The sequence below is a fragment of the Cucurbita moschata genome, unplaced genomic scaffold (genome assembly GCF_002738365.1).
Source record: "Cucurbita moschata cultivar Rifu unplaced genomic scaffold, Cmos_1.0 Cmo_Scf00007, whole genome shotgun sequence".
Classification (NCBI taxonomy): domain Eukaryota; kingdom Viridiplantae; phylum Streptophyta; class Magnoliopsida; order Cucurbitales; family Cucurbitaceae; genus Cucurbita; species Cucurbita moschata.
Genome location: NW_019268523.1, coordinates 2,557,989 through 2,584,713, shown reverse-complemented (window position 1 = coordinate 2,584,713; position 26,725 = coordinate 2,557,989). Strand labels below are relative to the sequence as shown.

General features: G+C 35.9%; 3 protein-coding genes across 4 annotated transcripts; 2 read left to right on the top strand and 1 right to left on the bottom strand.

The window, feature by feature from the left end:
• The first annotated feature begins 589 nt into the window (after positions 1-589).
• LOC111444902 (nuclear pore complex protein NUP1-like) lies at positions 590-8,808 on the top strand. 2 transcript variants are annotated; one of them, XM_023083027.1, is made up of 9 exons: positions 590-979; positions 2,234-2,280; positions 2,713-2,828; positions 3,155-3,350; positions 3,487-3,774; positions 3,873-3,968; positions 4,056-4,787; positions 5,195-5,895; positions 6,820-8,808. In XM_023083027.1, exons 1-9 carry the CDS (start codon positions 724-726, stop codon positions 8,279-8,281), a joined length of 3,894 nt encoding a protein of 1,297 aa, XP_022938795.1. In that variant the 5' UTR covers positions 590-723; the 3' UTR covers positions 8,282-8,808. The 2 variants fall into 2 exon arrangements, with proteins under 2 accessions (XP_022938795.1, XP_022938794.1); XM_023083026.1 differs by having other exon boundaries at positions 6,808-8,808.
• Positions 8,809-9,635: 827 nt separating this feature from the next.
• LOC111444904 (uncharacterized protein At2g39795, mitochondrial) lies at positions 9,636-11,904 on the top strand. Its single transcript, XM_023083029.1, has 3 exons — positions 9,636-9,858; positions 9,974-10,308; positions 11,507-11,904. Exons 1-3 carry the CDS (start codon positions 9,688-9,690, stop codon positions 11,685-11,687), a joined length of 687 nt encoding a protein of 228 aa, XP_022938797.1. The 5' UTR covers positions 9,636-9,687; the 3' UTR covers positions 11,688-11,904.
• Positions 11,905-12,533: 629 nt separating this feature from the next.
• Positions 12,534-13,987, bottom strand: LOC111444903 (uncharacterized protein At3g28850-like). The gene has a single exon (XM_023083028.1). The coding sequence runs from the start codon at positions 13,682-13,684 to the stop codon at positions 12,635-12,637; it is 1,050 nt and encodes a 349-aa protein (XP_022938796.1). The 5' UTR covers positions 13,685-13,987; the 3' UTR covers positions 12,534-12,634.
• Positions 13,988-26,725: the final 12,738 nt, after the last annotated feature.

The following is a 26,725-nucleotide window of genomic DNA, read 5'->3' as shown; positions in this document are numbered from 1 at the left end:
AATTTTATTAATATCTGACAGCTAAATATGTAACATACTGGATAGATGACTCGCACCTACTCGACCATATTTTGATGAACATTGCAATTGGGTCGAAAATTTAAAATTTCTACATCATTTTTTTAATTAAAAAAATATTTTAACGTAATTAAACGATTGAAATTTGGTGTATTATAGGAATTTAATTGGAATATACCAATCATGAATATTTTGTTAAAATGTGAGTTTATTGACTTAAGTATTAATTAAAATGTGAGTTTATTGACTTAAATAGTAATTAAATTTGGGTTTATTGACTTAAATATTAATTAAACTTTGTGTTTATTGACTAAATGTCAAAACATACATAAAAACAACTGTTTTGCTCAGCTTACCAATTATAAGCATCACAGGCCAATTGGCCAATTAAATTACAAATATCATAAGTAAAATTCCAGTGGACGGTCAGGATTTGCCCGTCGTTCACGAAAAGAACAGCGGTGTCATTTTAGCATCCTAGGAGATATATAACGGCATAAATTATAATTAAAAAAAATAAGAAAAATAAGAAAAACACGATTTTTTTTCAAAATTTCTCACTCATCCTCTGTATCTCTCTCTCTCTCTGCGCGTGGTCTAATAAAAACCCTAATTTGCTGAATTCCCTACTTTTTTTTTCTCCCCCTTTCAACAATTTCCTCGGTATTCCGGCATTGAAGAGAAGACCTCAACTCTGTGTTGTTAATGGCGACAGAGCGTGAGGGGGTTCATTATGAAGGAGGAAGAGGTGGGAAGTTCCAGAAAAGGCCTCTCAGAAGGTCGCACACGACGCCGTATGATCGGCCGCCGATTGCTCTGAGAAACTCTAATGGAAAAGGATGGCTCTCTAAGCTTGTCGATCCGGCGCAGAAGCTCATCACCTCCAGTGCGCATAGGCTGTTTTCTAGCGTGTTTCGTAAACGCCTTCCCCCTCCGCCGCCGTCACTGCCAATTTCTCGAGGTTTTTCTTTTTGTTGTTTTTTATTTGCTTCTTAATTGCAAGGCTTTCTTACCGGTTGTTAGAATTGTTTTTGAGGTTTTCATACCGCATTCTTTCTGCTCATACGTTTGATTTTGGAGGCGTTGGCTGAAGATGGCATTTTTAAAAATAATTTTATTATTATTTTGATTTTTTCCCGCGGGAGTTCTTATAGTCTTGGGGTTTTTATTCTCTTTTCCTGGTGGAACCTGGATTTATTATTTTGTATGGTTTTAGGCGCGTTGAACTATTCTATCTCATTTAGAACTTCAATTATTTAAATGTCATTACTTTACGTGATTCCATGCTTATGAACTTGAAGTATGTCAAAGTGCAGGTTTCAACGCTTACTAGTCGAATTACATCGAGTCTGCTTGTAATGTTGTTTTGTTTTTGTTGCTTGGATGTCATATATGTTAAAAACATCAGGATAGTCTGAGTGTGATTCTTCCATAACATTTCTAAAATGATCCCCCATATAAAATTTAAGAGTTGGTTTCAAAAACTTCGTGAAAATTAATATTTTGTCCTTGTTTCATGTATTTAAGCTCGAAGGCAAGGTCAATGGCGTTATGTATGCATGCAGGCATGTATGTATGTATGTATTTACAGTTTTTCTCAACTATAGCCAATTAGAAGTCCATTTACCCTTTGGCTCCTTTTGTATTTTAACCAATGAATGAGATATTTTTGTTTCCCATAATAATGTTAATCTATGAACAACAATATCTTTAAAGTATGTTATACGAGGTAATAACCAATAATAATTGATCGCTGGTTGTTTAGAAGACAGCTTACAGATACACACGTAAACAGCAAAATTCTTTTTCTTTTCAGGTTGGTTGTTCTGTTTATTGTCATTCAAAATTATTTCGCTGAACAAAGATTCTGTACAAACACTTTTACTATTTTAAACTAAAAATTGTTTCTAGAAATTGCTCTTGCTCTTAAACATTTTAATCTCTCATATAATTTTTTTTTTCCACGGAAGTAACTTGCAAGATTTTGAATTATATCAATGTTGATAGCCATTTAGGAAGCATGATGCCATTATTTTATTATGCATTTTGGAGTTGATACCTTTGTGCGTGCATTGACTTTTGACTTGGGGTTGGTTGCTATAATGTGTTGGTAAATAATTGATACTCGGATGGGGCTGTGGCAGAAGTTTTTCATTTGATATTTAGGTTTCTGCTTCAATCTTTGACTGTCTGCCCTTGCATTTTATACTTCCAGAGGCTAATGATGAGATGGAAATTAAGAACCAGGAAGAAGTTGCAGCTGTAAGTTTTATCTGTTATGTGTTTTGCTTATCACCAACCTTTGCATCTGTATCTTGTATTTTTTTAATCCAATTCTGCTTTTGATCTAAAGCACGATACGTCATCACTGTGTTTTCCCCCTTCTATGTACATACTTGTTTGGCTTCAACATTTTCCTATTGCAGATATTGCAAGATTTTTTTTGTTATTTTTTCCTCTTTCTTTTGACCAATCTGGATTTCTTCTTTGTTTCTTTCAGATTTACAATAAAAGAGTCATTTTAAACTGTTCGTTTGAGAAAAAAATAAAAGACGTGATGACCTATGTTATTTTCATGAATGCATTAGTATCCTTATCAGTGAAGTGAAACTTCTTGCAAAAATCTGAGAAATTTGTGTTGCCGTAGTCTTAACTTCTTTGTCAACATTTTCTGAATTTTTAATTGTTCTTTAGGATCCTCCTGGAACTCAAGAAGGGACTAATAATGATTTTGTTCCAAGCATCAATTCTAATAACATACATGGGGTGAGTGACCTTGAGAAAATTTTGAAGGAGAAGACCTTTACAAGGTAAATATTTGAGTGCTTGGTGGTGAAATTACTTTTAGTTGCATTCCTCAGTTCTGTTAGAAGATTTGCCTGGTTTTTGTTGCTTTTCTTTTTCTTGTTAATATTTCATTGAGGGTCCTGTATGAAAATTTGAGTTTGCATAAATTGCGATTAGTTACATGGTAAGAAATCATGAAGCAGCTTGAAATGTATAAACCGCAATGTTGCTATAAAATACAATTTCATTTTTTTCCTTTGGGATAGAAGTCCGGTTTCATTTTCTATGTATTGATTTTAGCAAGATATGGTTTTGATGTTTAATATGTTACATGCTGACCATTTTACAGATTTGAGATTGATCGCTTGACTGAACTTCTGAAATCAAGAGTTGCTGATGTTCCAAGTGGGGTTGAATCGAGGAAATTTGAAATGGTTTCTTCAACACCTGTTATCAGTTATGACATACAGGAAGGGTCTCCAAAATTTCCAGCTCAAGAGGGAGTTAGGCCTCATATGGTTCCAACTCATGTCTTGAATGCAAATGTAGGAATCTTTGTATATATTGTCTGTGTGTTAGGTTTTTTCAGCGGTTAATGTTTAGTGCTTGTTTACCATTTGATTCTCACACTGATAACTGTACAAACTTTTGACCTTATTGTCACTTGTTTAATCATTTCAGGTTCCTGATGAGGATGTTGCTTCACCTGCAGAGATTGCAAAGGCGTTCATGGGTAGCAGGCCTCCAAAAGCAACTCCGTTGAGTATGGTGGCCCATAGTCAAAAGTTTGGGGATACTTTTGCTTTAGGCAATCCCTCAAAGTCCTCTACTTTATCTCTTGTGCCAAGGTCTCCTGGAAATTTTGATGTTGAAAATGATTTTGTCACCCCAAGATCTCGTGGCAGATCTGCTCTATACAGTATGGCTCGAATGCCATATTCAAGAGTTCGTGCAACCCCCAGCATAAAGGTTTGTCCTCTAATTAATACATCTGCTTTATTGTATGCTTGCTTGGTAGCTTATGTATTTATTAGCCTTTGTTTTTTTTCCTGTGGTTCATTCTTCAGAATAGTGTAGCAACAACAGATTCTTACAGGGCCACTGTGACCTCATCATCTCAGTCAGCATGGGAGCAAGGGAGACTTTTGGAGTCTAATCAAGGGGTATGATTTGTGAAAATTTTCTTTTACAATATATTGTGTTATCGAGTAAACCTCTCATATTATTTTATTTGATTATTGTTTCTGTAGGCTTTGAAACGCCGAAGCTCAGTTTTAGATGATGAAATAGGATCTGTTGGTCCTATTCGAAGAATTCGCCATAAATCCAATCTCCTTTTCCCAAAAGGTTTGAGTTTACCAAGCAGTTCCACTTCTATTCCAGTTAGTGGAATTGGTTCCGAGACTTCTCAGCATTTGCAGTCCACAAAAGTTCATCCATTTTCGTCTCCTGCTGGGAAGGCACCTTATTCAAGTGAGACCAAGCGTAATTTGTCCAAAATGTCTGCAGAGTCTGAAAATGATAGGACACCTAGTTCAAGTTTCCCTCAAATTCCCCTCAGGTCTAGTGAGATGGCCTTAAAAATATTAGAGCAGCTAGATAAATTGACCCCTCCAAAAGAAAAATCTTCGGAACTAAAGTTGCATAGTGTGAGGAATAACTCACCCATGAAGTTATCACCATCAATGTTGCATGGGCCAGCTCTTAGAAGTCTGGAAGATGTGGATTCGGCTAAGTATTTGGAAAATGTTGAGGACATTCGGTCTAATGATGGCCGTGATCTTACTTCAAAAAAGAAGGATAAGTTTGAGGATAGTAGTTTGTTAAAATCTAAAGTACCCAGTGATAAATCGATTTCTACAGGTGGTGGTGTAGGTTCTTCAGTGCCTTCAAAGGATACTGTATCTAGTTCTGGTCTGCAGGTTTCATTTGTTGGCCCGTCCTCGCTAACAAAATGTGCGTTCCAGATGAGTGTACAAGAGGTGTGTAGTTTCCTGCCTTCAAGTTTATAGAATAGGTCAATCCTATCTTTTAATTTATCCTCGTTCCTGCATTTTCAATTAAATAAATGAAGAGATTACTAATGGGGTTTGGGTTTCTTAGTTTCAGCATCTTGCATTTCCATTTCGAAAGGAGTGTAATTACTATTCTTTCAATTTCTGTTGAAGTTTTTCATTTTTTTCATTGTTCACGCACACCCAAACCTGAAAAAAGAAGGTTGCGAAGTATAATATTATGTCTGTGTCCATTATAAAACCTCTATGGCTTAATCTTCGATTATCTATTATTTTGCTAGGATTTTGTGGATCTTGATGTCCTCTATGTTTACGCCCCTTATAGACCCCCCAAGTTGTAATATTTATGGGCCGTCTGTGTCTCTTTTTGTTAGGATTTTGTCGATATGGATGACGAAGAATATTCTAATGGGCCAGTATCTGCTAAATCATTTGAGAGGCGAGAAAAAGTTGACGACTCATTAGTGGCAGTGGGTAAGCCGAGTGATACTGAAGCCATCACAGTAGATAAACCTCAGGCTTCAATTCAGGCTAAACCATCCCCTGTCTCTGAAATGAAGAAAATAAATGACCAAGCAAAATCTGATGTTCCTGTGACTACTGAAAAGAGTTCCATTTTTTCCTTTCCAACAGCCTCTCCATCTAGCACTACAGCCAATGTGATAGAACCGGAATCAACCACGAGACCTGAAAAAATTGCTTCGTCTGAGGTACCAAAAGCAGCTGCTGCCCCTATATTTGGCTTTGGAGAAAAGTTGCCATCACAGAAGGATCCGGTATTTTCTTCTCCCACCTTTACGTTTGGAAACAAGGTTACCACCTCAACAAATGAACAAAATGCTGTTCCTGCTGTAACTTCTGAAGGCAATGTTGCACCTACTCTACAAGCTTCTGCTCCTACCACATTTAAATTTGGAGATAAAGCTACATTTCCTATTCCAGCAAGTACCGCCACCGAAAATGGAAATAGTGAGGCCGGGTCTCCGTTTAAGTTTGCATCTTCTTTAGTTAACGAAAAAGAAGGTGCTAAAGCAGGCAGTGCTTCAGTTTTTAAATCAGAGAGTTCTAGCAGCAGGTTAGTTTGCTTGTTACTGTTGTCACCTTCAACTTGGATAATATTTATTTCTTTTTACTTGTATGTGTTTAGGTTTATATCTCTCTTATTAGCATATGTGAAATGCATGATAAATTGGATTTTAAATGTTCAGCATTCCAATTTCCAATTCGGTTCTGAAGATGCACCATTGGTTTTAATTATTTTGAGAAAATTTGGATCCGTTTTCTTTAGGCTATATATTTCTGATAGCTCCCACTTTTCATCTTAAATTTTTGGTTTGGAAGTACTTTCCTCAATCTAATAAAGTACTTATGAATGATGCTAAAAATTTTCTTATTTGGTTTAATGTGGTTTATCCCAGGGGTTTCGTAATTTCGATTAGTCCTTTACTTATACCAATTGAGGCACTTTTCTTTGAACTTTTTTTTGACTCTTCATTGATTGCTGTTCTCCTTTTTTTGTGTTCGAGCTTTTTTGAGGATAGGATAGTTAGTCTAAACACGGGTGTACGTAAATTTATATGAAGTAATTGATTTATGACATTGTTGATAGATGGATCAGTTATTCTTGCTATCCTTTTTTCAAGCTTTAGTATTTCTTGTAGATTATTTGTTGGAAATTGAAATACTAGAGCATACATTTCTGCACATTTTCATCTTTCTCCTTATCTGATTCAAGAAACTTCTTTCGGTTTATCATGTTAGATTATGTCAACATTATCTCAGGGCTATATACATATATATTAAAACAGATTATTGTGCATCAACTTAGATATGTTTGTACTCTGCTTGGGCTTTAGGACATGAAATATTGGCATACCCTTTTGATTGAAATTTTCTCATTCACCTTCCTTATAAACGGGCTGTCTGTTTCTAGGTGATGTTTGTTGTGCGTTACCAAATTTTCTAGTAAAACTGATGTTTTGGACAGTTTTAATTGCAGCACCCTGTCATTTGGAGTTCCGAAAGAGTCGATGTCGGAGAAAGCTGGCGATAAGAAGAGTTCAAGTGCCGGACTCTCTGTTGGCACATCTGGGAATTTGCTTTTGTCATCTGTCTCATCAACACCAACTCCCAGTTTGTTTTCTTTTAGCTCCCCGACCACTAATTCAAATCTTATTAACGGATCTCTTGGTTCCACCCCATCTACTTTTCCCTCCCCATCCAACACCTTTCCTAGTAATATAACAAATCAAAATTCATCCATCAAACCATCTCTCAATGCTGCCACTAGCAATAGCGAACCCGTCACCACTACTAGTCTGTCTACGTCTTCTCCTATGCCATCTTTTTCAGCTGCACCAATTTTCAAGTTTGGGAGCTCCAGTGTTCCTTCGAGTTCAGCACCGAGCGGAGTTGGATCTGTAGAAACCAAGACCAAGCAAGAGACAACACCCTTTGGCAATGTAAGTGGCATTTCTCCGAGCGACACATCTGCTGCTAAAGTATTTAGTACTGGAAGCAGTGTTTTTCAGTTTGGAGCTGCGTCTACTACTTCAGATTCTAATAAACAACCCGAAAAGTCAACCTTCGCTCCGGTCAGTGTACCTTCATTTGGTGCTCCAGTTTTGCCTGCAAGTAGTGGGGTTGCTTCTTCTACTCAGAGTACACCTGTTTCGCCGTTCAGTTCATCATCTACATCATTTGGTTTGACAGGGAATACGGGTTTGGCCTCCGGTAACTCTTTGGTTGGTTCTTCAGCTCCCGCGTCTAATTTGTTCACTTCAGGCGCCACTTTTGGGTTTGGTTCCTCCAGTTCTGCTAATAATTCAGTCAGCTCCGGTGCTGGTACTAGTTCTAGCTTCTTTAACTGGCAGGCATCCTCCGCGCCATCGTTTTCTTCTGGATTCGGCTCAACTCCAACGGGGGGATTTTCCTTTGGCCTTGCATCTTCTTCCGCTGCTTCTAGTAGTTCCCCTATGCTCTTTGGATCATCGACAACCGGTGCAGCATCAACAACCTCGATGTTCTCATTTACTTCAGCTGCAACTGCTGCGCCGTCACAGCCTGCTTTTGGTACTTCTAATCATGGCTTCACCTTTGGTTCAACACCTCCTGCAAATAATGATCATGCAAATATGGAGGACAGCATGGCTGAGGATACCGTCCAGACAGTCGCATCGCCAACGCCTATGCCGAGTTTTGGGCAACAACCCCTTACGCCACCTCCATCATCAGGGTTTGTGTTTGGTTCAACTGCTCCTTCTCCGCTAGGAGCAAATCCTTTCCAGTTTGGTGGTAGCCAACAAAATGTACCTACCCCACAAAATCCCAATCCATTTCAGGCTTCGGGTAGCTTAGACTTCAATGCCAGTGCTGGAGGAAGCTTCTCACTAGGCGCTGGTGGCGGCGACAAATCGAATCGAAAATTCGTGAAAGTTAAAAGCAAATCAAGAAAGAAGTAGGAGGAATCGAGAGTAAAGGTATTCGGTTTTTTTTTTTTCGTGTTTCTATATCCCAGTTATTTTTCGTCTAGGAAAAATTTATATTACCATCTCTGTCATGTCGATGACTGGAAAGAGGAGAGGGGTGGGGAGGGGTCATTTGTCACCTGAGTTGTTTGATTTCGACGTGATAAGCCAAGAATTGTTGGTTCTATGTTCTCGTTTAGCGAATGGTTCGGTTGGCAAATTTTTTCGTGGTATCGATGGGGTCCTAAGTTCAGAAATTTTGTATTAGCTTCATTAGGAAAGTGGAAGAACATTCTGTGTACTCCGTAGTAATAGTGTGTCCATGTTTGAGGTAACAACATCATCTTCTTCATCATCATCATCTCCTCTGTGCCATGGACTCAGTTTTTCTGTAATCTTTTATTTGTAACATAAGAAAAAGGAAGTATGTGCTGTTGTCCATGGAAGCATCATTTCTTGCCCTCCTCATCATTCTTCTTTTTGTTAGTATTTTTGTAAATGTTCCTTTCTTCAAGCTTAAAGTTGGCACATATTTGGATCGACCTTTTAACTGCTTAAAAATGTTCTCGAGAGAATGATATTTATCAACACTTCGATAAAAGGCAGGTTGCGAAAGATCGTTCGATAGTTTGTAATAACCCATTTTTATATTGTATATGTAGTTGAATGTATATATTTAGGGAGTGTCGGAGGTTCTTGTACTGTCCTTTTCAAGTTCTAAAGTCCAAGGCCACCGTTAGCAGATATTGTCAGTTTTGATCCTATCACCGTTAGGCTCAAATTTTAAAATGCATCTCTTAGGAAGAGATTCCCTTATAAAGATTCTTCTTTCCAACCAATGTGATCTCATAATTCATTCCCCCACCCTACAATCCACTCCTGGGCCAACATTCTTGCTGTCACATCGTCCAGTGTTTGATCAGCCAACACATCTATTAGAAATAGGTATTCGTTCTCCCACCCTACAATTCATCTTGGGGGCCAACATTCTTGCTGTCACATTTATTGATTTTTTTTTAAGAAATACATTTTATCGTACAAAAAATTTAAAGCTTATTACAAGTACTCTTTAAATTATTATTATTATTATTATTCTGTAGTATTTATAGAAAATTTGACTTTGCTTCAAGGTACATTTTTATTGGTATTTCAAACTAGAAATTACCGCACAAATCTTTTTTTTTTTAAATAAATAAACGGAGCTTTTATGTACTAAAAATAAATCCAAAATACCGAAATTATATTTTAAATTTTTCATGTGGCCGGTCTAACTCATTGACCAAGTTTGCATCTGCAGACCGTCTCGAACCGCTTCGGTCGGACCGGTAAATTATGCTTTAAAACCGCGGCAAAGTCTCAAGTTCAACAACACACAACCTCTACAGCAAAATCGAAGGAAAATGTTGAAGAAAGTGACGGCCGTCGCTGCGGTGGCTTTACGGGGTAGCCACCGGCCGTCTCTCATGGCCACTTGCCGCCATTCGACCTCCGTGTCTACTGCCGTCAATTCATTGCTCCTCCGCTCCCTCAAAGAACACTATCTCGAGATCTCCAGAATGACGCCTCCTCCTGTAAGGTTTCCATTGCTTTGTCCTCTGTTTTCAATTGCTAAACCCTAGAATTAGGGTTTTAAGCTATACGAAGATCGTTTGTTCATCTTACTCGGTTTTCTCCTTTTTATCGCAGAAAGTGAGCCCTCCGTCTTCCTTTTCTATCATTAAAGGCGCACTAGACGGCAATGGTCCGGTGCTTACTAGGAGCTACGGCAATGAAGAGATTAACGTTTCGGTTATGCGATTGGCTAATATTGTTCCGGGAGGCGGTGGAGACGATGGAGACGACGAAATTAACCAGTTGTTTCTTCATCTGACTGTATCAAAGCCGGAGCAGAGGGAAAGTTTACATTTTCTTTGTGGATTGTATCCCGATGCATTAGGTATTCATTCCGTTTCGATGAGACCAAAAGCTGAATCCTCGGGGTTTCTCGTCGTCCCGTCTGGCTATAATGGTCCCGTGTTCGAGTAAGTTTTATGTCTTTAATCCAGAGAGTGTTGGAACAATTTTATTTAATCGGCATGGCTTCCATATCTCTGCAGGACATGGTACCATTTTAAAGTAAGTTAGCCTCAATTACTATGTAGTCTGTTGCCTCATGTTTAGTGGTAGTTAACATTTAGTCAAGTAGTTCAAGCAATGTTGTTCATGGCACCAATTAGAGAAATGCTTATAATTTGGATCCCATGTCTCAATTTTTAGTGTTATCATCTAAACTAACAAAAACTGAATCATTTTCTCCTAGTAAAGTAATCGAAGGAGTTAGATCTAAGTAAAGGTCATGAGTTCAGGATTTGTTGCTGCATACAATTTGCTGCCAAGAATCTGTAATTTAAACAACACGACCCTTTCGGTAATGAACTATTCTGGGTTGCTAGTTTTGGTTCGCAGGTTAAAGATATCAGTTAACTTTCTTTAGTATATATTGTTTATTGCCTAAGGAGCTTATCATTCTAGTCTCCACTGTTTGAATTCTTCATTGCAGCTACCTATTTTGTTCCTTAACTTGCAGGCTGCAGCCTCTGATTTCTTTTCTTTGGTTACGAACTTAGACTTCGATATTTAATGTTTTCACTTGCAGTTGATTGAATCCCTTATATCATGTCACTCACTTGGGATGCTTGCAATTAGCACCCAGCATCATAGAATAGTGCAAATTTGAAGTGATACTGTAGTTCATATTGTTACTCTGCTTGGATCATTGGCTAAAGCGAAATTTCCCAATGGGTTAGGGCATCCCCTAAGTAAGCCAACCTGGATAGCAACGTGTAAGAGAATATGTATCGAATCCAATATATATATACTTCGCCTTTCTTGTGTTAAAACACTTAGTAAGTTAGTACCCTTTGGTTTGGTTGAGTAGCTCTCTTTGCTCTGATTTGGCTTGTGTTCTTGTATGGCCTAGTTCTATAATCCTTTGTATTTATTTTTATGAAAGCTATCTCTTACTAAATAGTTTCTTTTTCATCATAGTTGGCCTAGATATGGTGTCGAAGGGTCATGATGGTAGTTCTTCTTTTCATAGCATATATGTCAGTTTTTTATTGAACCAAGTGGGATTGTGATGTTGAGCCTTATGATTTTCATATGCTTATAATCTCGACCAAATTACTGTTCGATGGGAAATCATAAGAAAACTCACACTTATGTTTCTTTGTATAACAGAGATCTGGATGAGAAAATGCGAGATGTATTTCACAATTACATAGAGGAGCGAGGTATAAACGAGTCTCTCTTTCCATTTCTTCAGGCATGGCTTTATGTGAAAGAGCATCGAAATCTTATGCGGTGGTTCAGATCCGTTGGCTCGTTCATCAACGAGCGCAAGAACGCTAAAGAGGATTGATAGTTCATGTATTGGATAGGAAAATATGTGGAATTCAAGGTTCCATCTTCATAATTGGTTAGTTTTATAAGGTAAATGGTCTTATTTCATTTTAAGATACAATTTTGCAAGCCCCTATGTGGTGATTCGTCTCTCCTTGTTAGCCATGGTTTTTGTTTTCCAAAGTTGATTAACGGTGCTATATATTGCAGCTTTATTCTTATGGATTTTCTTCTTATACCTTAGAAAGTTGTAGTTAAATTTTGTTATCTACACTCAAATGGATGCATTTCTCGAGTACCGACCCTCGTTCAAATTCTCATTTCGTTAACGATTTGAGAAATATACTCTGGACCCATATTAGAATTACCGAAACCCCATGTCTAGCTCGAGAATTTCTAATACAACAGATGTGTTACTATTCTCTATTTCTCTGAATTGTTGTAGGAACCTGTTGGAATAACATGATCGGTAGTTCTTGAATCAGTATTAGGAGGCATACGGATCTCAAAATTTTATCTAATGAGAGCCAATTAGTCATATTGTGATCGTCACGTTCAAAAACATAGAACGTACAATGCTATTTTCACTCAATATCCTTTATATCGGTACGATAATCTTGAAGTCAGAGGTTCAAAACTTTATACTCCCACTTGTTGTACTTGAGGAAACATGTCGTTTTCCAAATTACTAAAGCGTTATAACTACTTTTACGTGTTTCCTCCTCGACGCACATTAGGTTATTTCAGCAATTTTTGTTCCAAAAATAGAATATTTTATTTATAATAAAGGGGTCGGGATAAGTCTAAGCAACGAATGTTACATTAATTATGGATCGAAAAATCCAGCAAACCCCTCAAGAATCTAGTTGAACTTGAACTTGTTCTGTATAAAAGAATCTCAACACAAACGAATTTGTAACATTCAAAACCCAATTTACATAATCAAAGACAAATCCTTGGTTTTCTTTAGCAGCAATAAGGACAAAGAATCAGTCCATTTTCATTACATTCTGGGCAATTCCTTTGTTCATCACTCTCATCAACAACTCTTTTACTCCCATTGCAGTTGAAACAGAGCACGAATCGGACTCCGCCACACCCTTCGCACGGGATCCCAGCAAAACAATCGATCGGAACACCATCGAACAACGGCCGGAGCTTGCCCTGCTCATGCAGCCCCAAAACCTCCTCTGCTCCACCAATGTACCTTCCCCTGATGAACAGCTTTGGAGGTAAAGCTCTCTTTGTACCCAAAACTCTCCATAACTCTTCTTTAAACTCGGTATGCATCGAAACGTCCCGCTCGAAAAATTTCACTCTAAACGTTTCCAAAAGAAACCTTATACTGTTGCATTCCTCAAACGTTTTCCTTATTCCTCTTAGAGTCGTCGTGTAAAGAATTACAGAGTCCGATCCCCCTGGTGGGCATTTTTCTTCGAACATAAACAGAGGAATCTCCGATGAAATCTGTTTTTCCTCTTCTTCTTCTTCTTCTTCTTCCTCCTCGTGTTCTTCAATTTCGATTCCACATTTCATCTCGGCTTCCCTGATTTTCATATACTCCATCACTGCCTGATGAAAAACCTCAAGTAAATTTGGGTCAAACAGGCTCCCGGAGTTCATATCCGGCCGCCGGAAAGACGAGATGTCAATTTCCGACAACGGGGTTTCTCGTTTCGATTCCGGCAAACAATTCCCAGCTCTTAAACACAAAGAATCCCCAATCCCTCTATTCGATTTACCGGACGGCTCGATATTCTCTTTATCTTCAACGGCGAAACCAGACTCCTCTGTTTCTTCATCGTCAATGGCGAAATCTCTGTTTTCCTTCAACAAATTGATATCATTTTTGTGGTTCGATTTCTGAACATTGGCTTCGAGATTTTCGCTTCTGGTGAAGAAATCGGAGTACCCATTTGGAGCAATGACCTGAAGAATTCGATCTTGTTTGAGATACACAATGGGTGGCTTCATAGATTTGAGCTTCTTCATGAATTTTCCTCTGACTCCATTCATTTCTTGCCAAGGAAGGGGATATTCAAAGCTCAAGATTGTTAGATTTCTATTCAGAAGTTTGCGGTGGATTCACAGAAAGAGAGTGAAAAAGGTTAGCTACCGATGGAGTTCAAACGGCTAGTAAGTTCCTTTGTAGCGATTTCAAGAACGTTGAAAGGGAAACTGGAATCCTATGTTGCCGCTTCCATGATAAGCTCATGGAAATGGCTTATGGAAAAGTGCCACGTGTATTTGAGGACGAAATCTGGTCAATTGAAGATCGAGTTGCTGTAGAAGACGACACGTGGAAAATGGGTGGTTGTGATGCACTCATTGCAGAGATATAATTGGACGCCGGAATGGTTTGAATAACGGTCATAATTGCAGAAAATTGGTTCTCACCAATTATCTGTTCTCCTTTCCTTTTGCAGCCTAAATAAATAAATAAGTAAATATATATATCTATCTATATATATATATATATTTAATTTTCTCATTTTAATTTATACATGTACTTAAATTACAACTTTAACCTTTAGATCCATACTTATTGGATATAAATATAAATTTAAATTTATAAAATTTTAAAGTTCTAATTTTGAGACTAAATTAAATGTTTTTTAGGCCATTTTTTAAAATTAACCAAATAAACATAATTTTTGTATATTGTATTTAAATTTTTATTTTTTTTCCACTCTTTATTATATATATATATATATTACTTCGAGCAATGTGTTGTACGACAAACTTCACGTGGAAGAAGTATTTGACTTATAATTTAGGGATGCAGATGTATCTGTTCTCGAATGACCTAAAACAGAAGTCGACATCTGATGATCTTTGATCATCAAATTATATCCGATCTTGTGTCCACCTTTCGAGTCATTATGAACACATTTTTTTAAATATTAGATTTATGGATACGAGTCTCATATTTCAAAGGGTCTTATTATGTTCCTATGACGCTCGAGGAAGCCTTCGGACTTAAAAGAGGTCTATTAAAAAAGCCTACATTTGATTTTTCAAATTTTCTTTTCCAAAATTACCCTTCCATGAATTCCCTCACATTTTCACTCATTTTCCCGCTCCCCACTGTACGAGCGATACACCGCCAGGCCAGGGGAGCCACCGCGATGCTCTCTGAAGTGTCGTTTGGGCGATTCTCAGTCGGATCGCAGTTCTTCATTCTGGCTCGCAACCACGCGGTGCTGGTGGTGAAAGAGAGAAAACTCTAGAGGAAGTGCGAGGAACCGTGGCCTGAGGAGCATTACTTGCCGACATTGTTGTCCATGAAGGATCGGACAGGATGTTGGGATGGACATCCGCATTTGTACTCGCCGGAGGAGGTCTCTCCGGCGCTCACACACACATTGAGGCTATCGAATTCGAGCTACTCGTACTTCTTTGCAAGGAAGTTCTCGCTGGAATCCTTGACGCCGGTGATGTCATTTTCCGGGACTGAAGTGATTGTCGGCTCGTTTCTCTTACTGGTAAGCATTGTTCATACTTATTCCCAATTGCTTTGTTGTTCGTTCTTGTTTTGCTATACATTTTAGATTCAAATTCTAATTCTGATCTTTAGGTGGATAGTCCAAAATGTTTGAATCGGTTGCATAAATTAAATCCAAAATGTTTGAACCAGGAAATTGAGTTCTTGAACTCTTTACTCTAATACAACCTTAGCAGAGATGACCTTGGAATCTCTGTTTAAAGGTAAATAAGGAATGACAGAAGAGAAATTTCTCCATAGCAGTAGTAGGTATTATATTCCCTATTTTCGTTCCTGTTTTCGTTTGCGCCCCAATCCCAGCCTTACCCCGCTGTGCCCTTTTTTATATAAAAATATCAAAATTAAGATACAAAATACCAATCATTGTATGGTAGGATTTAATTAAGTTGATCTATTGAGTTTGGACATTTTTTAGACTCAATCTAATTGTTGGATCCTAAAATCTTTCGATTTAAATAATGAACTCAATGTAATTCAATCCTAATAATTTTTTTTTTCTTTTTTAATTCATTCCAGCTATTTGAATCGTTTATGGATCTTTTGGATCATCCCTCTTTTTCTTTAACACCCCTGCACAAAACTCAATAAATGGCGTCTATGGGGGGCACTGGCCCCCAAGTGTGGTCTCTTGCTGGTTTATTTTTCTTTATGAATGCTTCTAGGAGTATTAATAATTAAATATTCCATCTGCTCCTACTTCTTAATATGGGGATTCTGTTTTTAAAGGAAATGCTCGTGCTTAAAGTTTTCTTGCCTTGTCCATCCATTCCCATGTGACTGCACCCCTCTACTGGCTTCTACTTGTGTTTATAGTATTGGTTTATCCTTTTTCTATCTTATGTTTTTCGCCTACTTACTCTTGATGATAGCTAAAAAAAACATCTTGTAACAATACCCATGATTTGTGGGTCTTCCCATGACTGGCCACAAAAATGAACCTCACCAGGTTTGTGGGATTGATGTGAGGGTGAAGATAGATTATATTTCTAAGAGCAAACTCTCGGTAAAATAGACACGAGGAACAAGTAATAGACCGGACCAAACTAGTAACTCATAACCAGACAAAGTAGGTACAAAAATGAAATGGACACTCTATAACGAGTGATCCATGATATCAAATAAATCATTTTTGCCTTTGATAAATTTACTGATGGCATTAGTCAGAGTGATACTCTTATAAAACTAACTTCAGTAAGAGTGCATCAACAAAAATTGCCCTTCCATATAGATCATCATGTTAAACATCTCAGATGTTGCACAAAACTATGTATAACTTGTCTGGCATATTTGAGCTATTTTTCTCACTTGAATATTTGATCCCGTTCATGTGCACTTCTACTATCTAGGTAATTCATAACTTATTTGATATCACTAGCTAGTATCCTCACTCGAGGTCGTAGACATAACCCACATTCTCCATACTTTTGGCACACTTAAATTATAATCTCTCCCTCTGTCTTGTGTGCTCAATGACTCAATCAAGTTCTAATTAGTTAGGAAGGAGCGTTTGATTTGAGTAAGACCACTGAATTTGTATGGATTTCCTAACTGTATTTCCCGACTTCCAACCTCTTTTTGACGGTATATCTTTGCATTTGTCCATTTGGAAGGTTAAGTCCCCAAGAGAGCAACTCTGAATTGGTGCCTTTAGCAGCAAGCCTTTGGGTCTCTGTTAGTGTATGTTTTGCAAAGAGTTGGAAGACTTGGAAAACTTGGATCATAACGATTAGAGGTAGATCCCTTGAAACGCTGGATATTAGTTTATCCATCCTCCCTCTTGTACTTTGAATCATAGGCTAGCAGCTTCCTTGCTATAGTAATGGTAGAATCCTCAACAGGTAGAGATAAGTTTGAATGCGGCCTGTTCAGGTCCACCGTCATCAACTATCGATGAATGTCCCATTTTCTGTAGTGATCTATTATTTTTTAATTCCCTTGGCTCTGCTACCACACTTTGAAGGTAATGAGAAACTCTGTATGTATGTATGCTTCTATCGAATGCTTTTAAATTCACTCTAAAAACATGCTTAATCGTTTCAAATCCGTTTAATATTTGGTATCACTCTCTTTCACGTGATTTTGATACTAGTAAAATTGATTCTAATGATTCAAAGCATGCTTTAGAGTATTCTTGAATACGATAGAAATGATTTTAACCATTTTGAAATTACTTTCAAATATGTCATTTATGATCAGTGGTGTCGGGTGGGTGCAGGGTATCACAATCACACTTTGATAGCAGTGGACTTGCGATTGTGCGGCACTCACTTTCCAGCCATAAGTGAGTTAAGTCTATTCGTTCTTGCGTCGCTTATAGCCAAGCGACGTATACTCGAGCCTCTGACCCCGGTTCAAGAAGAAAGTTTTAGAAAACGAAGCAGAAAGATTTCGAAAAAGAGTTTTGAAAGCAAGATTTGAGAAATTGGAAATGGTGTAAGCAAAAAGACAACAACAACGGCTTATTGCATATAGCTATCAGGTAGGAAGAAATTGACAACTAGTCATATCTCCCTATAGTACATTTTGGGGCATTTTAGCCCTAACAGGTGTAGACACGATTTTGGTGAACAGTCATACACCCTCATACTGACCTAATATAGAATGGTAAAGACCTATCTAGGATGAAAGCTTTATATTTATTTTATTTTTATTTCATTTTTAATTTTTTTTTATTCATTCATTCTCCCACCATTATTTTTTGTAATAATAGTTATAAAATTTAATTAAATATTTAAAAATAAATAAATTACTCACGAACCAACCTTTTACTTTTATTATAAAAAAAAAAAAATAACTTAGTTAAATTCATTACAGCGGTATTAAGTTCATTATTTAACAAAAAAAAATATTTGGATTTAAAAAAATTTACAATCCGAACAATTTAGTTGGTCTAAAAATGTCTCAGCTCGACCTCATTCAACTTACAGACGCTCCTACTCATTTGAAATTACATTTAATTTTTGAACCTAAGAATTTTCAATAGTCGTATATTTGTTTTATTTTTCATATTTGGACAATGATTTTCAAACCTGTCCTCTTAAGTCAAACCAAATTCACAAACCAACAAAACATAAATACAGACATTGTAAGAACACACATTGAATGTGTCTACCAAAATCGTTACAACCAATAACCCTACATGTTGGTCATAATAAGGGTAAAGTATACTCGACCGTCCTATGTATATTAATTTAAATCTGACTTAGTCCTATGTATATTAATTTAAATCTGACTTAGTCTCAGTCGAGTTTTTTCAATCATTTCTCAACTCATATTAAAAACGTGTCAATAGTTAATTTTGACTGTCTTAATTTTGTCAAAAAGAATATGTTTGTTTGTAATGATGATTGTTGTGTTGTTCTAAATACAGATAGTGTAAATAATTCAAAGAGACAAGTAATAATTAAATGCAATAAAAAAATCTAGCTCATATCAGTCTCGATATAGGTAGAGGCAAAATTTATGACGATTTTGTAAATAACAAATAAATAGTTAAAATAATAAAATCGATATCTGATATTTAAATAAAATCTAAAATGCAATTTTAAATCTACAAAGATAATTTAATCATTTTAATTTTAGGGTTTTAATTTTATTGATATTATTATTTTTTCTCAATTTAAAGAAAAAAAAAACATAATCTACAAGGGCAATTTAGTCATTTTACCAATTGGACTTTCTATTAAACTGGGCCATTCCTTGTAAATATTTTCAAGAAATAAAAATGAGCTTTACAAAATAGAAAATTAAAGCCCACTACCAAAGCAGCCCAATACAAATGAGCGCCTTTTAACCCTTCTAAAATATCTTATCGACCTTTGAAAATTGCGAACGTACGACTCCGCAACAATGAGCAATAAAGACCGATATATTACGCACCATCCCGACACTAAAGAACTTCATAAAATTTCTCATTTCGGGTATCCGAGCTAATATCCTCTAATGGCAAACACTCTTACATCACGCACACCGACCCAAAGATCACACATACATAAGAGAGACGAAAGACAACATTCTCAAACAACAAGAAAATCGTTGCACGACAACAAACCCCTTTGCAACAATAAACAATAAAGATCGATCTATTACGCACCATCCCAACACTAAACAACTTCATAAATTTTTAACATCCTCAAGTGACGGGTACTCATACATCACGTGCACCGATGCAAAGATCACACATACATCAGAGCAACGAAAGATGACATTCTCAAACGACAAACACTCTTACATCGCGTGCAATAGAGACGTATATTTGGATATAATCCAATGGCGAGGGGACCGAATTAGGGTTTGAATGATGACTCCAATTGGGACCATGAAATCCATGAGACTAAGAAGGGAAAGAAAGAAAGAAAAACACTTGAGATTTTCCCTTTCCATCAATGAATGTTGAAAAATTTGAAGTCATAGATGTGGGAATCTCCAATACAACACAACAAGACAATTCACTAAACAAAAAACCAAAACAATAAAGCTCATTGCTACACTACTTTTTTATTTCTTCAAAATAACATCTTTTCTAAACCCCATTGACTTTCCGGTCGTGTCTCTTCCGAAACTTCTCAACGTCGATCTTCTTCATCAAAATTCAATTACTGGGTTCGGTACAGTTTGAATCGAATCGAATCGAATCATCCTTGCTTTACTGCATTGGTTGGTCTAGGGTTTTTACTTTTCTCGAGCATGGTTATTAGGTTACTGAAGTTTCAAATATCTACTGTTATATGCCCTGAACTTTTTATTTTGTGTCTAGTAAGTCTATGAATTTTAAAAAACGTAAAACGGGTCGAGAACCTATCGAACACGAAATTGAGAATCCACGAACGTCCTCAAATGGATCCTGAATAATTTTTAAATTCTCGAGACTAAATTTCGAAATTTCAAATATCCACTATTATATGCCATGAACTTTTTATTTTGTGTCTAATAAGTCCATGAATTTTAAAAAACGTAAGACGGGTCGAGAACCTATCGAACACGAAATTGAGAATCCACGAACGTCCTCAAATGGGTCTTGAATAATTTTTAAATTTTCGAGACGAAATTTCGAAATTTCGAATATCCACTGTTATATGGCATGAACTTTTTATTTTGTGTCTAGTAAGTTTATGAATTTTAAAAAACGTAAGACGGGTTGAGAACCTATCAAACACGAAATTGAGAATCCACAAACGTCCTCAAATGGGTCTTGAATAATTTTTAAATTTCGATATTTCGAGCGTAGGTATCTACTTTCTTGCCGATGCTCGAGTAGCGTAAAAACGGTACTATGGGAGTACCCCAAGAATCTTTTCAATGTTGAATGATTATAGGGTTTTTTTTTTTTTTTTGAAAAAGAAGAAAAAAAAAGTAAGGTGAAGAAAGATAGCGACCAGACAATGATTGAAAACAACATGATGGGAGCATTGGATCACTCGTAAATTTATTCTTGTTAACTTTCACATTTCATCTTCTTTTGACTGTCTTTCCACCTTTAAAATCAACCCTTTTTTTCTCTCTCTTCCTCGTCGTCTTTTCCTTTACGACTTACTTATTTAGCTATGTTCAAAACTACCCGTCAATCTTAGAGCTCGACATTGTTATCCCAAATATCTCGTTTAAAAAGTCATCGAACCTAAACGTACCCATCATCAGTTAGTTTAGGGTTTAGGGTTTGTAAGTTTAGTTCCCGAGCTTTCAGACATGTTAGTCACCAAAATTTCATTATTATTTGACACAAAATTGAAAGCTTAGGAACAGGGGTCACTAATAAGCTCTCGACCTTTCAGTTTTACGTCTATACGACACGATATCACCAAAATTATGTAACTTTTAGACCCAGAATTAAAAATTTAAGATCTGGGTTTGACACGAACATAAACGTATAATCAAACCCACCTCTTATCGACAAAAATATCGAACAATAACGGCTTAAAATCGTTAATAATTCTCTGAAAGTCACCAAAATTTCATTATTATTTGACACAAAATTGAGAGCTTAGGAACAGGGGTCACTAATAAGCTCTCGACCTTTCAGTTTTACGTCTATACGACACGATATCACCAAAATTATGTAACTTTTAGACCCAGAATTAAAAATTTAAGATCTGGGTTTGACACGAACATAAACGTATAATCAAACCCACCTCTTATCAACAAAAATATCGAACAATAACGGCTTAAAATCGTTAATAATTCAGTGATTATGAAGAAGAAGGGTGGGAGATCCAAGAAATCCCTTACTTTCATGTAAAGTTCCACATACAAAAAAGCAGAAAAGAAAGTGCTTTAATTGGCATTTATTAAAAAACGTTTCACAATTTTGCTTTACTTTCTTCTCCTAAAGACACTGCAAAAGCTCACCCTGTGTTCAAACTTTGTCTCTCCCATTCCCACTTTTGCTCGGTCGATTCAAATGTCTGTATATTCTTTAAATATTAACCGTTAGATCGATGAAGATCTACATCTAACGGTGTAAAACTATCGGTAATAACGTTATAATAAACTTTTGGAGAAGACGGGTTCTAGGTCGATTCAAAATCTGTATGTTCTTTAAATATTAACCGTTAGATCGGTGTAAAACTATCAGTAATAACGTTATTATAAACTTTTGGAGAAGACGGGTTCTTGGTCGATTCAAAAATCTGTATGTTCTTAAATATTAACCGTTAGATCGGTGAAGATCTACATCCAACGGTGTAAAACTATCGATAATAACGTTATTATAAGTTTCTCGAGAAGACGGGTTCTATCTCTCTGACAGAGTTGCAGAGAAAGGCAGAAAAAGCAATAGGGTTTTGGGAATTATTTGCATTTTGAATGCTTTTAAGGACACTCTCAAAAGAATAGAACCAATTTCTCTCACTCCCAAATTTCTTTTCTTTTTTGTGAACTCAATGATCGTTGGTTGGATTCTATATTTTAAGATCCAAAGGATCCGATCGATCGATCCCATCATTTCTTTAAAAGAATTCTTCGCTTCTCGGGATCGATGTTCGATCATCATTCATCCCGAAAAATTTAAAACAAAACAAAACAAAGAAAAAGGACCATATGGGTCCGAACAAGTCAGTCGTCCTTCGTTTACATCTATAATGGCTTCATTGTCTTATTATAAAAAAAATAATGTTATGATTTAACGAGACATTAAACTCACCAAAATTACAATACTAAAATGTTACTTTCACCGTTTCTTATAAAACAAAACCGTCTTTGTGTTTCTGAAGATAATAACCCTATTTGGAATTACACTAAAACGGTGTTTGTAATTTTCAAAAATTAAGGATTCTAACCTATTTGGTAATAAAACTGAAATTGTTAATTTCATCAAAGTTCAGGGACTAGATGTGAAATCTCACGTCGGTTGAAGAGGGGGACGAAACAATTTTTATAAGGGTGTGGAAACCTCTCCCTAGCAGACGCGTTTTAAAATCGTGAGGCTGACGGTGATACGTAATGGACTAAAGCGAACAATATTTGCTAGCAGTGAGTTTGAGCTGTTACAAATGGTATCAGAGGCAGACATCGGATGGTGTGCTCACAAGGATGCTGAGATCTCAAATTGGTTGGGGTGAGAACGAAATATTTCTTATAAGGGTGTGAAAACTTTTAACGACGATACGTAACGGGCCAAAACGGACAATATTTACTAGTGATGGGCTTGGGTTGTTACAAAGGGTATCAGAAGCAGACACTGGATGGTGTGCTAACGAGGATGCTGAGATCTCAAATTAGTTGGAGTGAGAACGAAACATTTCTTATAAGGGTGTGAAAATTTCTGACAACGATACATAACGAACCAAAACGGACAATATTTACTAACGGTGGGCTTGAGCTATTACAAATGGTATTAGAGGCAGACACCGGATAGTGAGCTAACGAGGACGCTGAGATCCCACATTGGTTGGAGAGAGAACGAAACATTTCTTAAAAGAGTGTGGAAACCTCTCCCTATCAGACACGTTTTAAAATCGTGAGGTGGACGGTGATATGTAACGGGCTAAAACAGACAATATTTGCTAGCGGTGGGCTTGGGCTGTTACAAATAGTATCAGTGGCAGACATCGGATGGAGTACTCACGAGGATGCTGAGATCTCAAATTGGTTCGAGTGAGAACGAAACATTTCTTATAAGGGTGTGAAAACTTCTGACAACGATACGTAACGAGCCAAAACGGACAATATTTATTAGCAATGGGCTTGGGCTGTTACAAATGGTATCAGTGGTAGACATCGGATGGAGTACTCACGAGGATGCTGAGATCTCAAATTGGTTGAAGTGAGAACGACACATTTCTTATAAGGGTGTGAAAACTTCTGACAACGATACGTAACGAGCCAAAACGGACAATATTTACCAGCGGTGGACTTAAGCTTTTACAAATGGTATCAGAGGCAGACATCAGATGGTGTGCTAACGAGGACGATCTCACATTCCTAACCGTGAAACTGACGACGATACGTAACGGGTCGAAATAGACAATATCTACTAACAGTGAGTTTGAACTATTACACTAAAAATAATTATCAACGAGACAAACAAACCCGAACATGTTTTAACTCTTCTCCAGGAACAAGACAATAACGCAATTATTTTGTCTAAAGATATGGTCCCCTTTTTTTTGGGGGTTTGGTGTCAAAATTTTCAACTTTCCTACTAATAAAACCGCCCATGTGTTCATTTCCAATTTTACTGTCATTACTTTTCTCTCTAATTTTTTCCACCAACCGTTTTAGATAATGTTTTGTCTCATGAGCTTAGTACCTTTGTGTTACACAATAAATAGAAAACTTTGGAATATTTTTATAACCCTATGTTCGAGATTTAATTTGCATTAACACGTAACTTTTACAAAAATTATTCGAGATTAAACGACGTTTATGTTTCGTACAGCTCATACGAGCGACAACTTATAATACAAAAACATAACCTAGAAACCCACCTCAAAAATTTCAAATTATATACGTGGTAAGTCGGGATTGTGCGTAAATAATTTATAGGTATGAAAAAAAAAGTCTTTAGCTTTATGTGGTCGGGACGATGATTAGCTGGTTTGTAATAATTTGAAACAGGTAAAGATATATATTCAACTTTACGACAAATCAAAACCATACAAAATAGTCAAATCGGTCCATAAATGCGAAAAAATATTGTTGTTTTTTTTTTTATTTTGTAAAAAAAATCGTGGTATGCCGAAATCGTACAAAAATGTTATTTAGACAGCTAACGTGTTTGACCAGTAAGTTTATAGGTTCTAGAAATACGGGCATGGTACAATTTTTTTTTTAATTTTATGTGATTCGAGTGATAATTAGTTTGATTGGTAATAATTTGAGACCGGTATCTACATATATACACATATATATACACATATACATATACATATATATATACACATATACATATACATATATATATACACATATATATACACATATACTTATACATATACACATATATATATATATGAATGAGAGAGGAGAGAGGTTTTGGGTTCTTTATTCTCTCAACAAGGGAACATAGCTCGAGGTTGTCTTTATTTTATTTTTATTATTATTTTTATTTAAAATGCTTCAATTTATATTTAAAAATAAATAAATAAATATAGGCATTATTTCACAAGGTTTTATGTTCTCAAATGTTTGTTTTATTAATTAAATATAAAATTATTTTATTATTATTATTATTATTATTTTTATTAAGTGCTTTTAGTTGGGTTTCTTGTAGTCTGAGGAAGGCATATTAAGTGCTTTTTCTTTTTTCTTTTTTCTTTTTTTTTGTCCTTTTATTGAAATAATAAAATTATTTAACCCTAATTTTACGGTTAGCTTCTCGTTAGCTATTAAAAATTTTAAAAACGACCCGTTTCGTTCGTAGTCAGATTTTTTGTACATACATTTTCAAATGAGTTACGTTAAAAAAAAAAAATTACAGGGATCAGTTTGCAAACCGTTCCAAATTTTAAGGACATTGCAACTTCGAGAATCGAGTAGATACTTAGGTCAAGGGACGGAAAGTATATTTTAAAGTAAAAAATTGAAGGTAAAAAGGGGAAAAGTAAAAACAAAATAGTGAAATGAAGGGTAAAATGGTCATTATATTATATTTCTTTTTGGATTATAAAGTGAGAATATGTTAATTCTTATAGTACTTTTAGATTCCTAATCATCCGCGCCACTACTTTTCAAAGTCCACATTGAATTCAAAATTGAAACTAAATAAAGACAAATTTATAATATTTATCATAAATTAATTATTCTATTTTGAAAATAAATAAAGTTTTTTAGTCAATATTAGCTTTTTATGTCTCCCATTTTAATATTTTATTCCTCAACTTGCTTTTAAAATTTAATTAAAAATATTTATGGGTTATTCTTTTTTTTTATTTTTTATATATAGATAATACAATATTATTTTTTTGAGTTCAGTCTGAGGAACTCGAAACTTTGACCTCTTGATCAGGAGTCTGCACATTTCAACTCGAGCTGTTCTAAATTTTGACTTCTTAATCTAGGGTCGGTACTAACTCTAGTTGGCCATTTTTCTTAATCTAGGGTCGGTATTGACTCGAGCCGTCCGTATATGAAACCTATATGATTGTCTTTTTTATTCAACTTGGAATGTGATAAAAGCTTGTTGGAAAGTTGATTTTGTGATGGGGATTTTATAATGATGAGGAGCTTTGAATTCTTCTTCAAATAACAGTTGAGAAAAGGATATAAATGTAATTTCACACCTTCATACTAGGTTGGGACAAAATTATAGTGCAAATAATGATTAATTAAATGTGTATAAAAATTAAAATATTTTTCATGCAAAAAAAAAAAATTAATTTAAATTTAAAAGTACACAATTTAATAAATAAAAATAGAATACTCGTCTTTAAAAAATAATGTCTCGCTTACCATGTTTAGCACGTGGTTGTTTAACCTAAGTGTTCACCATGCGTGAAGCAAAGGGTTTATTTAACCATGGTTAGGTTGGTGGGGTTTTGTCACTTTTTTTTTTTCAATAATTGAATAGAATTAAATTATTGTGTTGTTCAAAATCGATAAATCATAATAACGGTAACAACTCGAGGTTACTGTTAGCAAATATTGTTCGTTTTGACCAGTTACGTATCGTCGTCTGTCTCACAGTTTTAAAACGCATCTGTTGTGAGATCCCATATCGGTTGGTGAGGAGAACGAAACATTTATTTACAAGGGTGTGGAAGCCTCTCCCTAATAGACGTGTTTAAAAATTGTGAAATTGACGACGACACATAACGGGTCAAAGCGGACAATATCTACTAACAGTGGACTTAGACCGTTACAATAACCAACGAGTCCATGTTCAATATACGTTTTATAACGACATATTCTACTAGTCATATTCTTTTTATAAAATAATTATTTTATTTTATTATTTAGGTAGGACCTTCGTAGTATAGTACGTAAGAGGCTGATATACCTGACTCAATTGCGTAACCCGACTCAGTTGCTAGCTTTAGCGAATGATTCATACAATCAGATATACCAAGGTAACCTAGTCGCTCGGGAAAGAGCTAAGTTTTTTTTTTTTTTTTTTT